The sequence below is a fragment of the Pelodiscus sinensis genome, chromosome 5 (genome assembly GCF_049634645.1).
Source record: "Pelodiscus sinensis isolate JC-2024 chromosome 5, ASM4963464v1, whole genome shotgun sequence".
NCBI classification, from domain to species: Eukaryota; Metazoa; Chordata; order Testudines; family Trionychidae; genus Pelodiscus; species Pelodiscus sinensis.
In genome coordinates this window covers 65,502,422-65,523,975 of record NC_134715.1, presented here as the reverse complement: position 1 = coordinate 65,523,975, position 21,554 = coordinate 65,502,422, and the positions used below count along the sequence as shown (strand labels likewise).

The following is a 21,554-nucleotide window of genomic DNA, read 5'->3' as shown; positions in this document are numbered from 1 at the left end:
AACACTGATTTACCTATAAATAATTGCAGAGGTTCTATAACCCTTAATAGACTTACCACCAATGATTCCTCACTGACAAATAAATGGTTTGTACCCTTACTTTTTAAAAGATCCTCAGGATAATGATGGATGACATATGTCTGAAGAGTAGGAATAACTGTATTATATATGAATGACGATTGTTAAAATAACTTCAAAACCATCTGATTTTATTATCCAGGATACAATCATGGGAATGGGTCTGTCTTATCAGCATGCATTGCCAAATGTTCTCTTTTTAATGTTTGTAGCCATGGCCAAGTTCAGTACTGACAGGTATGCTACACAAATACACATAGAATTCTTTAAAACTTTTCAACAGAGTAAAAGAACAGGAAACACACTACTGTAATGTAAAGCTATTTTTCCTAAGTAGCCACTAGTCCCCACAAGGAAAAGTTATACAGTATATGTTTTAACACAATTAAAGCATTTATGTATTATTAAAGACTGGAAAATCAAATGTAAATATATACGATAGAGAAAACAGACCTTTGTAAAAATGGGTGTGGAGTAGAGAGGCTTGGATCCATCTAGTCGGTACAGACAGGAAGTAGGGCTTTGGACCTAGAAAACAAATAAACAAAAACGACGACTGTCCTTGAAGTGCTAAATATATTATTACTGTAATGTTTGAATATGCTATCATGTGATCTATATAGCTCAAACGCAAAGCCAAAGACCAAAAAACTCCTTTGCAGGATTATTACAGTACAGTCATTGTGTGACTTTACTATTCCACCCCTGTTGTACTTCTGCAATCAAAATGCAAGATTTAAAGATTTTTATACTCCCTATGAGAATTGTGTTCCCATTTGTTAATACAATAATGAGTTGTGTGTGTGTTGGATGTCTCATCTTTAAAACATCTCCACAAAACTAAGTAGTTCTGCATTGCCTATTATTAGGTACCATATAACAATGTACAGGTTGTACCTCCCTTAACTGGGACTCTCTGATCTGACAACATCCACGGTCTAACAGGAACCAGGATGTTCCTGGACAACAGAGCCCAGGCGTACGGAGGTCGGGCTGTAGGGCAGGAGTGTGGCGAGGAGACCGGCGACTCACATGGGAGTACCATGCAGGGTGGGGGGACGTGGAGGGGTGGACGGCACAGTGGAGGTATGCGGGGTGGGGGGACGTGGAGGGGTGGACGGCACCTGTGGCTGGGAGGTAGCAGGGTTTGGCAGCTATGGGCGACTAATACTGAGGGGAGGGGCATAAAGAAACTTTGTCAGTATCAAAGCTCTAGCCCTGGCCACAGCCAGAGAGCTCCAGCCCCGGCTTAGGAGCTGGGAGTCCGGCAGTGGCTGCAGAGCTCTGGCCACATCCACAGAGCTCAGGGCCTGGCAATGGCTGTGGAGTTCGGGCCCAGCAGTGGCTGCAGATCTCTAGCGCCAGTCACAGAGCTTAGTTTTTAGCAGCGGCAGCTAGGGAACTCCACTCTGAGGAGCCACAGCTAGGCAGGCAGCAGTGGTGCTGGGCTGGAGCTCTAGCTGGGGGCAGCAGGACAGCACGGGTCATGTTGGGAAGGACCTCCTCTTGTCTGGCAAACCCCCTTGTTCGGGACCTGTCAGGTCCTGAGGGTGCCAGATGAGGGAGGTCCAACCTGTAGTATGTTGGGTTTGTTTTTTTTAAAAGTACAAGGAGCCAATGTAAAAAAAGGGGAGCAGGAGAGGGAGAAGGGTCAGTTTCAATTAAGTTAATATTGAGGGAAAATTTGATGGTCTAGAGACAAAGTATCTATAAAGTATAGATACTTTATAACTCATAATTACTTCAGTCAAACTTACTTCCAACAGCTGATGTACTACTATAACTGAAACCACAACTATGTGATTTAAGTTAACCACAGAAAAAAATTAGTCATTTTGTGCTAAAAGTACATAATTAAATGTAATATACATAGGGAGTTCTTATGTATATTGTATTTAGACTGCTGAGAACTACCATAAATCATATTAATGTACTATACTGTATAGTATTGAGAACATGCTGACATTATGGTTATGATTGTGGTGTAAAAAAATCTAAAACATATGCACACATGCTCACATGGGCAAAGTCTACACTGCACACTTATTTCAAAATAACATCAGTTATTTTGAAGTAACAGAATGCATGTCTACACAGCAAGCCCAAAATAACGGTCTTCTTACTCCGACTTCTGTAACAACCCTCATTTCATGAGGAGCAAGGAAGTATGTTCTTCTTTCGACTTCTTGCTGTGTAGACAGCGCCAAAAGTCGAGTTAAAGTACTTCGACGTCAGCTATGCAATTAATGTAGCTGAAGTTGTGTATCTTAACTCGACTTTAACCCACAGGGTAGACATACCCTATACATGGAAAGGTGACAAATAAAATAATAGTTTGAGAACAATTGTTTTTGCTAAGTTGCTCTTCAGATTTCAAGTTCAATAATACGTACGATCTCTCACCCCCCAAATGGAAGTTCCCCCTCCCCCAAAATTTAATGTATTTGACTGATTTAACAACATAATGCCTGAGTACCTGCTGAATGGGCACAGAGATAGGCTGAATTACAGCTGTGGTAACTCCAGCCTTTGGAGTAGATGATCCTATTGTTAAGGAAACCGAAGTGGTTTTCTTCTGGGCCCTGGATAAAAGTGAAAAATTAACATTTTTGTCAGATCACATGGAATGAAATGAGCTCCTTTGGAACCAAAATTATCTCAAATCCCAAAAGAATTTTGAGTTTAACCAAAAGAGATGACACTGTATTTTATTTGCAATGTTGTTGCGGTTAAACTGATCCCAGGATATTAGATAAACAAGGTGGGTAAGATAATATATTATTGGAGCAACTTCTGTTGATGAAAAAACCCAGCCTTTTGAGCCTGCACAAAGCTCTATCTTCAGGAGGTCTGAGTGCCTAGTATAAGGTACTGAGTATCTTTTAGAAGAATTCTGTGTAAGCTCAAAAGTTTGGGTTTTTTCCACCAACAGATGTTGCACCAATAAAATATTACCTGAACCACTGTGTCTGCCTACCTCTCTGTATCTCTATGCAATATATAAACTAATTCTGATCACGCTGTCACCTTAAAATTACAAAATCAGCTTCCATTTTAGTCCATATTTCTAGCATTCCAAAATATTCACTTTGGGCAAAGACAGAGTATATCAGCCTTAAACCTAATGGCTGTGTCTACACTGGGCCACTTATTCCGGAAAAGCAGCCGCTTTTCTGGAATAAGCTGCGAGCTGTCTACACTGGCCCCTTGAATTTCCGGAAAAGCAGTGACGATTTACTGTAAGAAATCAGCTGCTTTTCCGGAAAAACTATGCTGCTCCCGCTCGGGCAAAAGTCCTTTTTCCGGAAAACTGTTCCGAAAAAGGGCCAGTGTAGAGTAGTCTTGTCCGCAAAAAAGCCCCGATCGCGAAAATGACGATCGGGGCTTTTTTCCAGAAAAGCGCGTCTACATTGGCCACGGACGCTTTTCCAGAAAAAGGGCTTTTCCGGAAAAGCATCCTGCCAATGTAGACACTCTTTTTCCGGAAATACTTATAACAGAAAACTGTTCCGTTTTAAGCATTTCTGGAAAAAGGTGCCAGTGTAGACACAGTCAATATGTTGGAAGGTTTGAGCAAAATCCCTTCATCAGCTGCTTTTCAGTTATGGGAATGTATAAACTGTAAAACAAAACATTTTATTTAGAAAACAAACTTGACATCCACTCAAGTCTGAGGATTACTACTTTTGCTTTGGTTTGGACGACAGGTTCTAGAAAATTACAGGTTGAACCTCTAAAATCCAGGACACTCTGGTCCAACTACATCTGTGGTCTGGAAAGACCATGGATATTGCTGGTCCAGAACCTGGCTGACCAGGTTCAGGGGCTGGGCTGGTGGTAGGGAGCATGGGACCAGCATAATGAGGAGCACAGCCCTGCCTGGAAGCGCAGCCCCGGCAGCAGCAGGGCCAGCACAGCAGGGAGTGCAGCCCCACCCAGCAGGAGGAAGCAGTGCCAGTGATCAAGAAAACAGCCCTGGTAAGCAGAAGGCTGACAGCACTGCCCTGGCCACGGCCAGCAAAGCAGGGAGAGTAGCCGTGCTGCAGCCAGCCTGGACTGGAGTCAGGGAGTGCAGCCTGAGCCAAATGCAAGAGCGCAACTCCAGCAAGGTCAGTGCACTGGGAAGCACAACCCCTGCAGGGCTGGGAGCAGCAGGCCTATAGCAATCCAGGACCACTTAGGTCCCAAAGGTGCTAGACCAGGGAAGTCCTGACTGTATTTTAAAATCAATCAATCAATCAATCGGGAGGAGAGAGGGAAGGGGTCAGTGATACACCCTCTTAATGTGCACAGCTAGTATGTGCTAGGATTTCATAAAGTTAGCTCCAGCCTCTGCCACCCTTACTCACAACGAATAAATATCCACTTTTCCACAAATAGTCAATTTTCTTCAGGGTGACCGCTCAGAATTAGCATGGACACAGATGGCAGATCTGATCTTTAGTGATGCCCACACTTGTAACACTGCGGCTATGTCTACACTACGAGTTCTCAGCAAAAAATATGCAAATGAGGGACTCATTTGCATGAGTCATGATCTCATTTGCATATTTTCTGTGGATCCAATCTTGCGCTGGGGTTTTTGCGCAAAAGCAAGCAGTGTGGACGTTTTCTTTTTGTGCAAAAACCCCTTTTCCCACAAGATTGGTAAACCTCTTTTTTGGGGGCATGAGGATCTTGTGGAAAAAGGGTTTTTTTCCGCAAAAAGAAAACGTCCACAATGCTTGTTTTTGCACAAAAACCCCAGCACAAAAATGGATGGGCAGAAAATATTCAAATGATATCACGACTCATGCAAATGAGTTCCTCATTTGCATATTTTTGACAAGAAAACTCATAGTGTAGACGTAATCTGCATGTTTTCTCTACCTAATCAAAGAAAGAGACTAGTCAGGGACAAGAGATGTGACACAATATGTTTGACAGAGATTATTTCCATGAGAGAAACCAATGAAATAAAATTCTGAATGTCCAGGATAGAAGAAAGTGTTGAACATAAACAATTTAAGGCTTCTTGTATTCTAAAATACTTTGCAAATTCTAAGATTTCATCCAGAAAATAAGTTTCTCTTTTTTCCTTTTATAAAGATACAGTTCTCACAATAGAAACAGATATATTACTGCCTGTTTAAGCTTCAGAAAAAACTCTCACCACTACACCTCCAACCTTCTTTTCTCCTTTTGGCACCATCCAAAAAAACACCTTCAATTATGAAATATTTGATACAGGTGAGCAAGGAACCGCATTTTGTTTTGGGTAAAACCTCACAGACTTGTAAAATTGTTCATTTTGCTTTTTTACTTTCAAAATTTTACCTAATTTCCAGATACATCAAAATGGGATCGTTATAAATACTTTTACATGAATGCCTTCCATATGCTTATTCAAATACAGTATTGCAAAAGTATTTCCAAATATAAATTTGGCTCAGCTATACAACTATTTACCCCTTTGTCACAGAGATGTATATGTAATTTTCCAGCACATATTAAACTTTCTTCCATATGTTAAACTGATTTTGTTGTTTTAAAAAGTTCCCTTTGCTTGATGCTCTGTGAATAGAACAAAGTTGATCTGGTTATTGCTATTTTCTGCATGCATTATAAATCAACATATTTTCTTTTAGATAGATGTCCATTGGTCTAATGGTTTTCTGTTTTGATAGCTCTGAGCCTACAATAAAACCAGCATGTAGCAAGTCCCAGGATCAAGGTCCGGTATTGTACTTTAACATATCTTGATCATTGATTAACAGAGTTCGCCTCATCTTTTGGAGTAACATCAGCTAGGAAAGATACAGAACAGTGTTGCTACCATTCTTATACAATTACATAGTAAATTTGCTTACCATAGGTATTACTGAGTACACTTACTGTGGCATAGCTCCAGATTTTGATTTGAAAACTAAACTTTCACTCTCAGAATCTGTTGAGCTGACACCTGCGAGGAAAGAGGGTATATTTAGTGTTGTTACACACTTTCCCTGATCTCCACTATGTTTAATTTCAAAATACTATACTTATTTAGTATTATTCTGACAGCTTTAAATTAAATGAATTTATAGGATGTACTATAAGTGAAATCATTTCAATGCAGAGCTAGAAATTATTTTTTCAAAAAAAAACTGTAGCGTTTCTGTTTACTTGGCATGACTTCATGATCTTTAAACAGCTTGGGAGGGGTAACTGTACTGATACACATTATTAAAGGTTAATTGTTTTTCCTGGAGTTTTTAATTCCTTCACATTAATGCAAGTTAAGCAGGAAAAAAATTGACTACCTACACACACACTATTTTTCCTTAGAAGAGGAGTTAATCAGTCATATTAATTTCTTACTGGTTTAACATCATGGAACTATTTGGAGCAGAGGCAACACGTGCAGGGCATATGGGGTCACATGCGTCTTGCCCTGATTTGCTGCTTGGCTACTCCTAAGAATGCTCATTGGACTGAGCATGTTCAGTAATCTTGCTGAAACCAGCTGCCCTCCCTCACTCCCAGCTTCCCGCACCCCTTCCATTGGCAAGCATGGGTCGTTTTTGCTTTGTTTAAGGGGATGAATTTTTAATTAATTCTAGGACAGGGTATTTAAGACATAAGAAATATAAGGAAGCTGCTGCTATGTGCTACTATTAAATTAATATGCATGACAGACAAGAGTCCTGAAGAAATCACCCTTCTGTGCTACCAACGTATGTTTAAAAAGGTGATGTGTGGCATTTTCAATGTCTTTGTGGGCCAAGATGTGGAAATACATAGACCTGGATTGCATCAGAGACTGCATTTGATCTTACATGAAAGAAACTGTATTACCTAACATATAGAGAGCTTTAAAAAAATGTAAAACATCAGCATTAATTCAAGATTCCCAGTAAAGCATTGTGACAGTCTGTGCCTTCAGGTTCACCCTTTTTTACAAGGCTATGATAAATTTTGTACAAAGTGTGCCTTGAGAGTTTTCAGTTAAACTCTCATAATTTACTAATCATTCTTGCCATAATAAAATGTATGGCAATATTGTATGTAAAGTTATAAAATTCTACTGTTTAAGACATGTTCCAAGTTTGGGGAAACAGCTCCAAACCAGTTCCCCAGAGAAAACAGGCAAGCCATGACCTCAGCTACATGTCAACATAATCAAATGGACCACAAACTAGTTAAGCAGCTATTTTCTGGCATTAAAAAGAGTGTAAGTGAAAAATGTACATGTTGGCAAAAAAAGACTGGTTGTTGCCTTAACACCTTCTGGAGAGGATTCTCAAAGAAGAGAAATGCTATAAAAATTGGTGCAAATGCCTCATTTTATCTCTTCCCTCTCATCTCTATTCACTGCATCAACACCACCTAAAAGACAAAGGAAGCACCACTGAATTGGGGAAGGGCTTCTGGCAGAAAGGAAACCAGCCAGACTTCTGTAAGCATGTGGTGACAGAAACCTGTTGAGTGAATTTAAAGCATCTTGTTAAGCTAGGTACTAGTTTATTTTTTATCTTGTATTTCTTTGTAACCTATTCTGACTTTTATACCTCAATGCTTGTAATAACTTAAAATATTTCCATAGTTAATAAACTTGTTTTATCTAAACCAGTGTGTTTGGGTTCAAATGTCTGGGAAAACAAGATCTTCATGTATCATTTTCTATTAATGAAATGATGGAAAAATACAAGCTCATAGTAAGTCTAAGAGGGTACTGGGCAATATGAGATGTAGATTTCTGGACACAAGTCTGGGGCTGGGAATTTGCTGGTGTCATTCTAACATAATTCATGAGTGGCTAGCTAGCTATATCACCCACACAGTACATCTGGGGTGTCATTTATCTACTGGAAGCTGTGGGGGGGCAGACCAGGAGGGGTTGCTCTCACAATGAAGAAGAGTAAAAGGCACTGCAGATTGGAGAACTGAGGGGACTCAGCTGTTCAACAGTCCAGATTGTACCCTGGGTAATGTAACAAGCATGTTTAAATAAACTGGTCATATATCCCAACGTGGTGCTGTTGCATCAGGTTGATTTTTTAAGCTTTCATCTGTCTGTCAAGTAAGGCTTTACACTAGTAAATATACAAATATTTATAGAAATGACATCACCCTTCTATAGCTACATACTTATACTTGTTACAGAGTAGCAAACAGGCTTATCCACTTGCTGGTTTAAGTGAACAGGTGTGGCCAATACATTTATAGATAAACTTTAACCTTAACTGTAACTCAGTATAGGATAACATTTGCATGCTAAACTTGTCGCACATTACTTTCTCAGTTCAGAGGCTATTTATATTCACCTGCATGCATTATAATCATCAATCTATTGCTGAGGACCCTGCAACCTTCTGAGAAGTAAAATGCTGTCTTTCATTCCCATTTACCCCCTTCATTAATGATTGCATGAGACTGTGCACATAATAACCAGGGGTCTTAGTTCTTTATTAATGGTGACTTTGAAAGAAATTTAATGCTTTGAAAAATACCAGAATTAAGGTTCAAATTTTGATGTCTGCCATTTATCATACTCCAAATTTAAATCCAGGCATTCTGTGCAACTGAGAGTTTTGATATAATCTATGTATCCCAGAACATATTGAACATGGGAATAAAACTTTTTTCATGTGCTTTAAAAAAAAAAAAAAACAACAACAAAAACCCAGAAACTGACATTTCAAAAAAATAATTTTATTCAGAGCCACATTTACAATACACTTGGTAAGGAGAGGAGAGGAGAGTGGCAGGAGGAGAGGGGGGAGGAAGGGAGAAGGGGTTTCTTCTTTAGAGATGCATGAGAATGAAAAACTGTTCTTGCTTATTCTGAACCTAGCCTCAGAAACTTGTGTTTGATAAAATCATGTTCTACAAAGTAGCTGCTTATTGCAAAGACTGGCTTCTGGGGAAAGGATGAATATTTATATATCTGCATGATTCTGTCTATATTCAGTGTTGCTAGACTATAAAAGTTAGGAAATAGGTGTGTTGTAATAACTGAACCTACAAATTTACCCTACTTCTGAGCTCAGCTGTGAAAAGTGAACGAAAGTTTATAAAAATAATCACAATAAAATAAAGCAATAAATTGATGAAGAAAGGTGCAAAAGGGAAAGGAAAGATTAAATTAATGTAAGTCAAGGAAGGATTGCTTTAAGATATCATGTCCGGTAAACAAGAAAAATATGGGGCCAGAAATTAATGAACCAAAAATCAGTGTATCAGAAATTAGGGCTAATTTGTGGGGGGAAAAAAAACAGTGAGTAGATGAGCTATTCTCCCTGACTCCTTTTTGTGATTCTTAACAAGAAAAGACTTTGAGAAGAAGTTAGCAGACGCAGCAGCTGTCTGACAAGCGCTGCAGTGAACTTTATCAGCATGGTTGCCACCCTTAAAGTTGAGTTGACATGGAAGTTTCTCATGGCTATCCATAAATGAAGGAAAAAGTGGTCTTTGGTGGGGCTTTAGAGAGAAAACTGTTTGAGGAATGGGTACATTAAATGTACATAAGAACATAAGAACGGCCATACTGGGTCAGACCAAAGGTCCATCTAGCCCAGTATCCCGTCTACCGACAGTGGCCAGCACCAGGTGCCCCAGAGAGGGTGGACTGAAGACAATGATCAAGCGATTTGTCTCCTGCCATCCCTCTCCAGCCTCTGACAAACAAACAGAGGCCAAGGACACCATTTTATCCCCTGGCTAATAGCCTTTTATGGACCTAACCTCCATGAAATTATCTAGCGTCTCTTTAAACTCTATTATAGTCCTAGCCTTCACAGCCTCCTCTGGCAAGGAGTTCCACAGGTTGACTACACGCTGTGTGAAGAACTTTCGCTTATTAGTTTTAAACCTGCTCCCCATTAATTTCATTTGGTGTCCTCTAGTTCTTCTATTTAGGGAACTAATAAATAACTTTTCTTTATCCACCCTCTCCACACCACTCATGATTTTATATATCTCTATCATATCCCCCCTCAGTCTCCTCTTTTCTAAACTGAAAAGTCCCAGTCGCTTTAACCTCTCCTCATATGGGACCCGTTCCAAACCCCTAATCATTTTAGTTGCCCTTTTCTGAACCCTTTCCAAGGCCAAAATAGCTTTTTTGAGGTGAGGAGACCACATCTGTACACAGTATTCAAGATGTGGGCATACCATAGTTTTATACAGGGGCAGTAAGATATTCTGTGTCTTATTTTCTATCCCTTTCCTAATAATTCCTAGCATCCTATTTGCCTTTTTGACCGCCGCTGCACACTGTGTGGAAGTTTTCAGAGAACTGTCCACGATAACTCCAAGATCTCTTTCCTGATTTGTCGTAGCCAAATTAGCTCCTATCATACTGTACGTATAGCTGGGGTTACTTTTCCCCCCCGATGTGCATTACTTTACACTTATCCACATTAAATTTCATTTTCTATTTTGTTGCCCAATCACTCAGTTTGGTGAGATCTTCTTGGAGTCCCTCACAGTCTGCTTCTGTCTTGACTATCCTAAACAGTTTTGTATCATCTGCAAACTTTACTACCTCACTGCTTACCCCTTTCTCCAGATCATTTATGATGCTAATGCATCTTAATGAAGAATAAAAGCTCTAGATCAGCAATGGGCAACCAAGAATGGTGAGTGGGCTGCATAGGTGGGTGACCTGCAGCCCACTGGAGTTCCACCTACAGCCCGGGCACCCCGTCTCCCCGATGCACCTTTTGTGAACTGAGGCCCTGCGCATCCTACTCTTCCCCTTCTCTTCCCGTACTTTCAGATTGCCATGAATCCGTTGAATTGTGCTCTATTCCCAAACAGCTGATTCAGGCATTCAAGCTGTGGGAGGGAGGGAGGAGTGAAGTGAGGGTATCTAGTGCCCGAAAGTGCGAGAGGCATGTGGGGGAACAATGAGGCAAGGGTACGCGGGCTGCAAGTGGAGTCCCACAGGCCCACATATTGCCTGCGGGATGCAGAATCCCCACCAATGCTGTAAATCTAGAGGAAACAATATGTTCACAAGGATAGGGATGTTCCTTTGAATTTAAGTACTGAATATTGAAAATAAAAATGCTTATACAATGATAAAATAGTACTAATATTACATTTGCATCTATTTTTATATATTTAGCTGTAAATAGATAAAATGTAACAGGCTGCATTTATGAACTAAAACCCCCAATAAAACAAATTATGCCGAAAATGGCTGAAAGAACATTAGTTGCTCACAGGAAAAAACTGAACTAACTCAACTATGGCTTTAAATATGGCATAATTAACAACTCCTTTGAATGGGTTTCCAAAAGAGCTTAACTTCAGTTGGCTAATATGATACTTGAGCTATGAGAATTTTGAATCCAGAGAAAGATGAGAAGAATTGCTGGTATTTAGTTCTAGGAATGCCTGCATTTTAATCTCACTTAAAATTTTTAAAGAGCAAATATTTAAAGCATGCAGGCCAGATTCTCAGTGCATTCATTAGTGCGTCAGAATTTCTTTTGTTTGATGTTAGTACATTCAATTAAAAATTGCTTAATTTGCAAACAAATGAGTCACATTACATCTGTGATCAGTCCCCTGCGTTTATTCAGTTTAAAGTAATGGAGTCTAAGTTTGTCCCATGACACTTCAAAAGGTTATAGTGTCAAAATGGTTTTCATACCAAAATAATCCTAAATAGAGGCTCAGACTATTTGTTGCTTCTTATTTCTATAGACAGGTGCGCCTTTCATCTCCTTCCCCCACTCCAAGCACCCTGTATGGCCCCTTCCCATTCCTCTATTCCAGGGATTCCCAGCAAGCCCCATGGAATCTGTGAATACACCCACTCATTCCAGATTTCTTCATTCTCTCCCCGACCTTTGTCCCACCATTTCCTCCCTCCTCCCCACACCAGCATCCACCATCTATCCTTCCCCTATGTCAGCATCTGTGAGAGTCCCCATTCCACTCTTCCTCCCAATTTTTTTTATTTGATTTGGGCCTGGGAGGTACTGCATTCAGGGTGTCTGTTTCTAAACTGCACTGGGAGATAGGCAGAGCTGAGCTGCCACAATTATGCCAGCAGGTGTTAATGGGTACAATCAAGTGGTTCTTTGACCTATAAAACTATGGAAGCACTTATATCTGCTAGGCAGGTGCCAGGGTGACTGTCTCTCTTCCATTTCCCCTTTTAGTGCACCAGTGCTTATCAGAATCAATACGATTCTTCCCGTCAATGTCTAGAACTTTCTGTGAACTTTTATAGACCCAGAAATGCAAGTGAGTTGAGCAACAAATCATAAACAAAACCTAAGCTATGTCTACACCATCTTGCGCCAAAAATATGCAAATGAGACTAAGCGTGGAATATCGCCGAGCCTCATTTGCATAGCTAATGAGCTGCCATTTTTGCGGAAGAGGCTCTTGCACAAGAAGGAGCGTCTACACTGCCCCTTCTTGCATAAGAAAAACCCTCTTGTGCAATGCTGTTATTCCTGAAAGAGGCTCTTCCACAATGTTGGCGGCTCTTTAGATATGCAAATGAGGATCGGTGATATTCCACACTTAGCCTCATTTGCATATTTCTGGTGCAAGATTGCGCCAGTGTAGACAAAGTCCTAATGTGCAGTATCTAAAGTCAGCTTCATTTGTAAAATGGGATTTTGGCTCCCATATGCCTAGATCCCTTTTGACAAAGAAATGTAGGCCCAGATTTGTAAAGGTATTTAAGTACTGCTAAGCTCAGCACTGCAATGCCTAACTGATTTAGGGGTCCAAGTATTTTCATTTTACCCTTTTTCTTACCTTCAATGAACACTTCTGCAGAAGTACTATCAGAGCCAACAGAATTTGATGCCAGACAAGTGTAACGTCCAGTATCGTCCTCAAAGGCTTCTGCTATGACTAGTGAATGGAGGCCTCCACTTTCACAGTGGATCTGAATATCAGGGGAATTCTGCAACTCTTTCCCTTCACAGAACCATCTGCAGTTCACACATGAACAGGAACAGAAAACAAAAGAAAAAAGTGTTGATTTGCATCTATCACTAAGATAATGGCATGAAAAATTGTTGCAAACTCTGAAGAGCTATATACATAAAGGATAAGGAAAATATAGTGCTTGGTTTTGCATTTCATGTAACGTATCAAGAAATACCTTATATTAGCAAGTTGTCTATCTCAAGCTGGCAGTGAGGCACCTAAGAATACTTAATAAACACATATACTTACAAAATACAATTAAACTTCTCTTCTGGTACCATATGAACTTTGACATTCGGTTTCAATTTAATCTCGTTTTGAGACTCTAAGGCAGCATACAGAGAGGCAGGAAAATTCCTGTGTGTCATTACAAATCCTGCATCTAGAATATTTGATATTTGTTCTCAAATTTGCAATCAACCTAGCAAACCCATGTCTTGAATGTTAAAGTTCCTACCAGCATATGACCTTAGAGATTCCACTTCGGATACAAATGATATGATTCACTCTTGACAGCTTAACTGCTTTCCTTAACACCCAGAAGTTTGCTATGGAGGGCCCCAAAGTGATTTGTTTATCAATACAAGAGCATGCATACTCTCCCTTCTAGCATTCGTTCTTACAAATAGATTGTTTTCATTATACAACTATGCAAATGCATCGAAAGCCTGATTTATTTCAATATAAAGAAAACGCAGAATTTTCTACTCCAAACCACAAAAGGTTCAAAATCTCTTTGAAAAGATTTTCCTCTTAGTTCTTAACTACTTCTTAGTGTTTTTCTGCAGTTCTAATCTTCCCTTAATTACTTCAATCTGAAACTTTTTGCTCTGTTGGCATCTTGTTCTTGTTTTCAGGGCATTAGAGACCTTATCTGTTGCTTTTCCTAAATTTTAAGAAAATGTGATCCAGGGTTAGGAACAGTTTGTAATGCTTCATTCAGACACAGACATCTCAAATAAAAATAAAAAGTCCGGTCATCTGAAGAAGTGGGCTGTACCCATGAAAGTTCATGATACCATCTACATGTTTTGTTAGACTATAAAGTGCTACCAGACCATTTGTTGTTTTTTAAGTTAATATCAAATAAAGTCATTTAGGATGGAACGGTCTATTCCTATTTCGTTCTAGCCAAATGGATAGAATAAAATTAATTTGTTTTCTTTTTCATCTATGATTAGCAAAACAGAAAGATATTTGGACAATTTGCTTCTAAAACATTAGAGCTGAATGATTGCATTTATTTTTGTTTTATACCTTAGAGTAAAAATGGTGCCTTCTCCACACAATATCTAATGGATTAACACATGAGGTAACTCCCATTAACACTAATGAGAATTGTGCACACAAGACTCCTGTGCAGATGAATAGACACAATATTCCTCAAGGCTAGGAAATGTTGATAATGGAACTAAAATTCTATACCATTCTGTTTTGTAATTGAAGACTAACAAGCTCCTATTGTGTGTCCTATTGTGCTCAAAGCTGTGTACACACACACACACACACACACACACACACAGCATTGCTTCAGCAAAGAAACTTCCTTTTGTTTACTCAATAGCCCCATTTGGCCTAGTTTTACAATTATTTGGTCTGGGGACAAGTTCATCCTGTCAGTTCAGTTGCAATTAACAACATTTCTGTTCTCCCACCCCCCAACACCTTCCTATTCTGTGTGAAGAACTTCAATTACTACATCTTCCAGAATCCTAGGCTTTGGCCACCTTTTCTATAGGTGAAGAGTTTGATAATATAGAGGAAGGAAAGACTAACTCAGAATTTCTGGATTGATAACTATAGCCAAGACCCAGTAAAAAAAATGGGGAAATCAGAAGCCTAACAGCAATCCTATTCTTCTTTCCATTTCCTTTTTTCCTTTCTGGAAACATCTTTCAAAGCAAAGGCTCCATTCACAGCCTAATTATTTTCTCAGACAAGGACCAGTTTTAGTCTTGTGCAGATTTAAACTTCAAATGAGTCTCTACTGTCACCCAATTTCCTTTTATCCCAAATATTTATAGTACTATAATTCCTATGTTCATAAAAATGTCTGTTAACATAATTTTTATCAGGGAGACTTATCCAGTGAGGTTTCCACAAAGTCCTTTAAAAAGAGGGGGGGGGGGGGGGAATGGAGAAGGGGAGGACCCGGTTTTCTTTCTTTCCCGGATACAAGAGATTTATGTGGCTAGCAACTAGTGACCTCAGTGGGAGTTATTGCAAATAAATCTTTTTGTATTCTGACTTCTAGTTGAGATTAAGAGCAATGTTCCCCCTATTTTTTTCCCATCCATGAACAAAATAAATTTTGTTATGGGCACCAATGATGGAAACACATGCTGCCAGCTATGGTTGCTCTGCTAATTAGCTGGACAGCATTTGATTCCTTTCTGGGTGTCCGCCCAAGCAGCCAGCTTGCATGGAACACTGGTTAGTCTATAAAGTGCTACTAGACCATTTGTAGGAAGTCACTATCATGACCCATCATTAGAAAGGAGAACATGAATCCCAACTGCCACATCAGACACTGCCTCATTACAGTAGCTGAAACCAGAAGATCAAAACACATTAGTAAACAATTCAATACAAAATTGGCTCCACCATCTTAAATATAATGCTTGATGAACAGGCCTGAATTCACCTCAGGGAAGAGGTGAAAATTAAGTCTGTTGAATAAATGCCTCACTAAAGTGTTTATTTTTCTTGCAATGAATTAGATATGTGGCAGTTCAGCTCACATGAAGCAGCACAAGTAGGATGGATCCCTTAGCCTTTCAGAAGTATGAGAAAGATGTTTCGCATATTATAAAACATGGATAAAGTCCTAAGACCTGCATGCACGAAGATGACCCTAATGAAATGTGCTGCGCACGCCTATGTACCAGAGACTGAAGCTTGTTTCTCTTTTCTTTTTCCAAGTGCTTTTTTGGGGGGCAAAAGAGCTTGAGGTACCCTTGGGGGGCAGGGGGTTTCAAGTGTTCACCCCTGGGTTTTTTTAGAGATCAAAAAGCACTTGATGGTGGCAGCCAATTCCCCAAAATCTGTGTGTTAGGATTTTGGGAGGGGAAGTTTTTGTAACCAGTGCCTATAGAGGCAAAGTTTTGAAGTTCTCTTGTGGGCTTCTGTGTTCTCTTGTGTTGCTCTGCCCTGGGCTTCCTGTAGTCAGCCGCTGGTCAGTTTCAGCAGCAGCTGACTTGGGGACGCCTGGGGCAGAGTAGCTGGGGTGCTGCCGGGTTGGTCCCGTAGTGCCGAGGAGCGGCGCTACCCCAGGCGTCGTCGGTGAGAAAAGCCTGGTCTGCTGGGGGGGGACGCACTAGCTGCCCTGGGCTTCCTGGGTGGTCCCGCCTGCATCCTCCGCGTCTCCCTGGTCTGCTGGGGGGGGGGGGGAGAAGAGGCTCCGCTTTTCTTGCCCCGGAGGATGCAGGTGGCGGGACCGCAGTGCATCTGGGCGTCCTGCTGCTTGCGTCCTCTGGGGCGAGAAAAGCCCCGTTTGTAACTGCGGATCCGACATAAGTCAGATGCGCGTAACACGGGGACTGCCTGTATTTCAAGTGACAGCAAAGTGAATTTTGACTGTGGTGCACACTTCACTGCTCTCAAACTTTTTTAATGGCTATCCTTAGCACCCTAATTTTACTACCATATGCTAGCCTGAAAGAAAAGAATTAGAGGTCCTAGCTGTGAATCAGTTTATATATCATGCATATCATGGTATGAGTTAATCATTTATACCATTTGTCCATCTCCTTCATTCCTCTTTCCTTCCTGTCCTGACAATCCTCTGTGTGCAGAAATGCATGTATGTCTGGGATTTTAATGACTGAAAGAATATTAACAGTTGAGCAGCATGCTGATTGACCAACTACCAAGGCCTTAAGAAAAACAGTTCAAGCTTTCTTCTAATGCATAATCCTGCTGTAACCTGTGTTTAATAAAAGTAACTGAGGAACAAGAAAGGTTTCCTTTCCACATACTCTTAAAAGTAATTTAACATGGCAGCTGAAATGAAATTTAAAGACTTATCCTGAGGGAAAAATTATAATAGGACACCATGACCAGTACAACATGTGAAGAGAGATAAGATGTTAATTAAGAAGTAATTTTATACTTAGTGGTGTTAAGTATGGCCAGCAATAAACACTAAATAGAAACAATGTAGTATTCCTTAGCGATGTAGTCAGTCATTCCATTATACCGGATAAACTCCTATTTTGTAATTTCCTCATAAAAATTATGAAATTTTTTCAAGAGAATTCTGTTCCCTGGCAGTAGCATGAAGCACAGAAGGGGAGGAAAGGTAAAAGATAGGACCAGTTGATATAGAAGCATTACAGTGCCCAATGTACTAAGCAGAGCAGGTTGCAGGAACTCCACAGCAGGTCTTCATTAGTCTACTCACGTTTAGAGGGGAAAATCTGATATCATGGAAGAGCAGTTTTGCAAATGCGGAGCATTCAGAAATAATGAGTCCACCCAAAAGACTATGTGATTGGCTTAGAATACACATGAACTAAAATATTAAAACTGGGGGTTTTATTTGCCCCTAAGTTGAGATTTTCAGGATCCGTATTTTCAGGTTTTTCTCTGTAATACTGACACATACAAACTCATTTATATGCCCATTGGGGATGTTAAAGGTTAACTGGTTAGCCTCACAATTAACGGGTGAGACTTACCGATTACGGTTAACCCATGCAGACTGGAGCTGCTTCAGCCGTAAGGGGCCCACCACGGGTGGGGTGTAATCCAGCCCTACCGGAGCAGCCTCTATTCGGGCCAGCCACTCATCACATTTCATTGATTAACTGGTAAACAAGATGTTTAACAGTTAACTAATTAAACAGTATTTTACATCCCTAATGCCCACCTCCTTTAATGAGAAAATTTTCTCAAGTATTTAAACTTTTAGTTATAATTATAAAATTATCATTCTGAGGCACACAGGCCTGAATCAAAGCATTTAAACATATGGCTAATCCAAACCTTTTCTGCAAAAAACATTTGGAACTATACCCACTTACACTATCTGAAATTTACTCTTTTAAGTTAAAATTAGACACACAACAACAGGTTTGGCCCAGAATGTTGTCGTCCTTTTTTAAAAAAAATATATAACTTACCTACATTGTTGTGGTGGTGGATGAGAACTGTGAGGTGTGTAATTCTACTAAAATCAAAAGTGGAACTAACTAGTATCGTTTTGCATAGATTTTTATATCAGAGCAAAAGTTCACTCTGTATGTCTATGGAAACATACCATATAGATAAGACCCAGTAACAGAATAGTCTGATAAGACCATTCTATTTTAGTAAAATTTCTTATGTAAGCAAGCATTCCAAAACACAATGAATCATATTCTAGATAGTTTGTGCAACTGTCTACATGCATTGGGAATGTAAAATCCTGTTCAATTGGTTAGCCAGTTAAATGTTCTGTTTAACCGGTTAACCAATTAAATGGGACGAGTGGTGGGGCCGCTCTAGCTGAGCTCAAGCAGCCCTCTACCCTGCTTCAGCCTCCATTGGGTAACCGTAACCAGAAAGCTTCACCCAGTTAACCGGTTAAATATTCACATCCCTAACATACGTATAAAATAAAAGTCTAAGAGAAATGTGTGACCTTACTGACTGATAGAATATCTGTAAGTTAAGTTTTCTTTATGCCTCAAATTAACTGAAGTCACGAAAAGAAAATAAGTTTTGCTTTCCAAACAATAATTAATTACCATATACTAACATTGAAAATAAATTAACACTAGATAACAGAGATGATTTTACACTAGATAACAGAGATGAAAAATGGTCCATAGTAAAGACAGAATTATTGGGATGCCCAAAGAAAGTTATTGAGAAACTAGTGTCATGCAGGGATTAGTGTACAGGAAGTCCCCGAGTTACGTGGATCCGACTTACGTCAGAGCCGCAGTTACGAACGGGGCTTTTCTCGCCCCAGAGGACGGGAGTGGGGGGACGCCCAGATGCGCCGCGGTCTGCCGCCCCCGTCCTCCGGGGCGAGAAAAGCTGCTCCCCGTCTCCCTGGTCTGCAGGGAGACGGGGAGCAAAGCCTTGGAGCACGCCTGCAGGGCAACAGCTCAAGCACGCCCAGGCTGTCCCACTGCAGGCGTGCTCTAAGGCTTTGCTCCCCGTCTCCCTGGTCTGACCATCAGACCAGGGAGACGGGGAGCAAATCCACGGAGCACGCCCGCAGGGGGACAGCTCAAGCGCACCCAGGCTGTCCCGCTGCGGGCGTGCTCTAAGGCTTTGCTCCCCGTCTCCCTGGTCTGACCAGCAGACCAGGGAGATGGGGAGCAAAGCCTCGGAGCACACCAGCAGTGGGACAGCCGTGGTGTGCCTGGACTGTCCCGCTGCCCGCGTGCTCTGTGGCTTTGCTCCGTGTCTCCCAGGTCAGCAGACCAGGGAGACGGAGCAAAGCCGTGGAGGACTTGGGCAGTCCCGTCACCCCCGTCTCCCTGGTCTGCTGGGGGGGGGGGGGGGTGCAGCTTGTGCCCCCCAGCAGACCAGGCTTTTCTTGCCTACCCCTGGGGTAGAGCAGCTGGGGGCTGCCGGGTTGCTCCCGCAGCGCTGCTCCGGACCAACCCGGCAGCACCCCAGCTGCTCTGCCCCAGGAGTCCTGATTCAGCCACTGCTGGTCAATTTCAGCAGCGGCTGACTTGGGGACGCCTGGGGCAGAGCAGCTGGGGTGCTGCTGGGTTGCTCCAGTAGCGCTGAGGAGCCGCGCTACTGGAGCAACCCAGCAGCACCCCAGCTGCTCTGCCCCAAGCGTCCCCAAGTCAGCCGCTGCTGAAACTGACCAGCGGCTGACTACAGGAAGCCCGAGGCAGAGTTGCTCTGCCCCAGGCTTCCTGGAATCAGCCGCTGATCAGTTTCAGCAGCAGCTGACTTGGGGACGCCTGGGTTTCTTAAGTTGAATCTGTATGTAAGTCAGAACTGGCGTCCAGATTCAGCCGCGGTTGAAACGGATCAGTTTCAGCAGCGGCTGACGCCAGTTCCGACTTACATACAGATTCAACTTAAGAACAAACCTACAGTCCCTATCTTGTACGTTACCCGGGGACTGCCTGTATTTGTTATAAGAGTTCAAGTTCAAGTCCCCTGCTAATCAGTCCCTCTTGGAGGATATTAATTTTTGCAGGTGACCTTGACTGAATGTGTGTTTTCTAGACCTTTGTAATCATTAAAATATGTATTACTTACTTGAAGAGTTTAACATGTTTTAAAAAAAGTCTAATATCTACCAATTTTCTTTTTGATGAATCTGGCTCCTAGTCTCATGGGTGCATTTATAACATGAGAAGATTAGAGATAAAGAAATGACTCATTGTGAAAGCTGATCTATTCACAGCACAGTGGCAAATGTTTTAGGTATCATACTTTAATCCAGTTTTAACAGTTATCCTGCAGAACAGGAGGAAACTGTGCAGCTGTTATTCATTCAGGAAGAAGGAGGCGGCAGATCATTCTTTTATTACTGACAAAGAGATTCTAGCCTCCTGACATGGAGAAAAAAAAATATAAGTGAAAGATTCTCTCTTTTGGTCCAGTCCTCTGTCTGGAAGACTATTTTATTTCTTAGACTAAAAAGTGGCTCAAGAGTGGACTATGCAGCAACTCAGAACATATCACCTACAGCATAAACACCTTTCAAGCAAGGGAGAGGGGTGAGTGATGTCCCAGGGGATAACAAAACCTTTCCCCTCTTGAGGAAGAAATCCTGTCTTAGAAAACAACTGTCTGTTCTTGCCCTTATTTGACCACATTACAAAAATCACCAAAATGACCCTAATCTGCATGGTCTGCTCAAGTGCTGAAAAGATGTAAGTGTGAATTAAACTAAGCATACATTTGGAATAAGGATGTTAAAGACTAGTTGACTAGTCGATTCCCCCAACCCCTTGCTGCCTCTATCAGACAGAGGCAGCAAAGGGGGGGGGGGGGGAAATGGAGGGAGGGAAGGGGTACTTCCAAGGGCAGCACCACACAGCTGAGCCCGGCTCAGCTGTGCAGAGCTGCCTCTTTGAAACACCAACGTGGCGTTCAAAGGGGCAGCACCTCATAGCCGATCCCTGGCTCAGCTGTGAGTGCTTCCCCTTTGAAACACTGAGGCGGCGTCTCAAATCAGCAGCGCCGCCTGGAGTCAGCTGGGGACTCCCCAGCTCACCCCGGGCTCCGCACAGCATTTCAAATAGGCAACGCAACATGGAGTCCAGGGTCAGCGGGGGACCGGACTCCATGCTGCCCTGCTGCTTTGAAATGCACAAGAGCCCCCATTGAGGACTCTTGTACATTTCAAAGCTGGCACGCTCCTGTGCAGCCTGGAGTCAGCAGGACTTCCCACTGGCCCAAGGCTGCACACAATGTTCCACATTCCTCCTTTGAAATGTACAAAATGTCCTTGTTCATTTCAAAGGAGGAATGCAGAAGTGCCTATCGACTAGTCGACTGGTAAATTAACTGCAATTTAATATCCTTAATTTGGAAGAAGTGCATGTAAAACCTTGTACAGAGTTTTCTGCTCTATATTTGACTCA

General features: G+C 41.5%; 1 protein-coding gene across 4 annotated transcripts in view; it reads right to left on the bottom strand.

Moving 5' to 3' along the window:
* The window catches only part of PALLD (palladin, cytoskeletal associated protein), a 324,324-nt gene that overhangs the window by 184,863 nt on the left and 117,907 nt on the right, over positions 1 to 21,554 (bottom strand). For all 4 annotated transcript variants that reach the window (XM_075931128.1, XM_075931129.1, XM_014574906.3 and 1 more), the window contains 4 exons: positions 12,826 to 13,004; positions 5,953 to 6,019; positions 2,555 to 2,660; positions 532 to 606 (listed from right to left, as the gene is read on the bottom strand). In XM_075931128.1, coding sequence (XP_075787243.1) covers positions 532 to 606; positions 2,555 to 2,660; positions 5,953 to 6,019; positions 12,826 to 13,004 — 427 coding nt within the window. The remainder of the gene's footprint in view (positions 1 to 531; positions 607 to 2,554; positions 2,661 to 5,952; positions 6,020 to 12,825; positions 13,005 to 21,554) is intronic.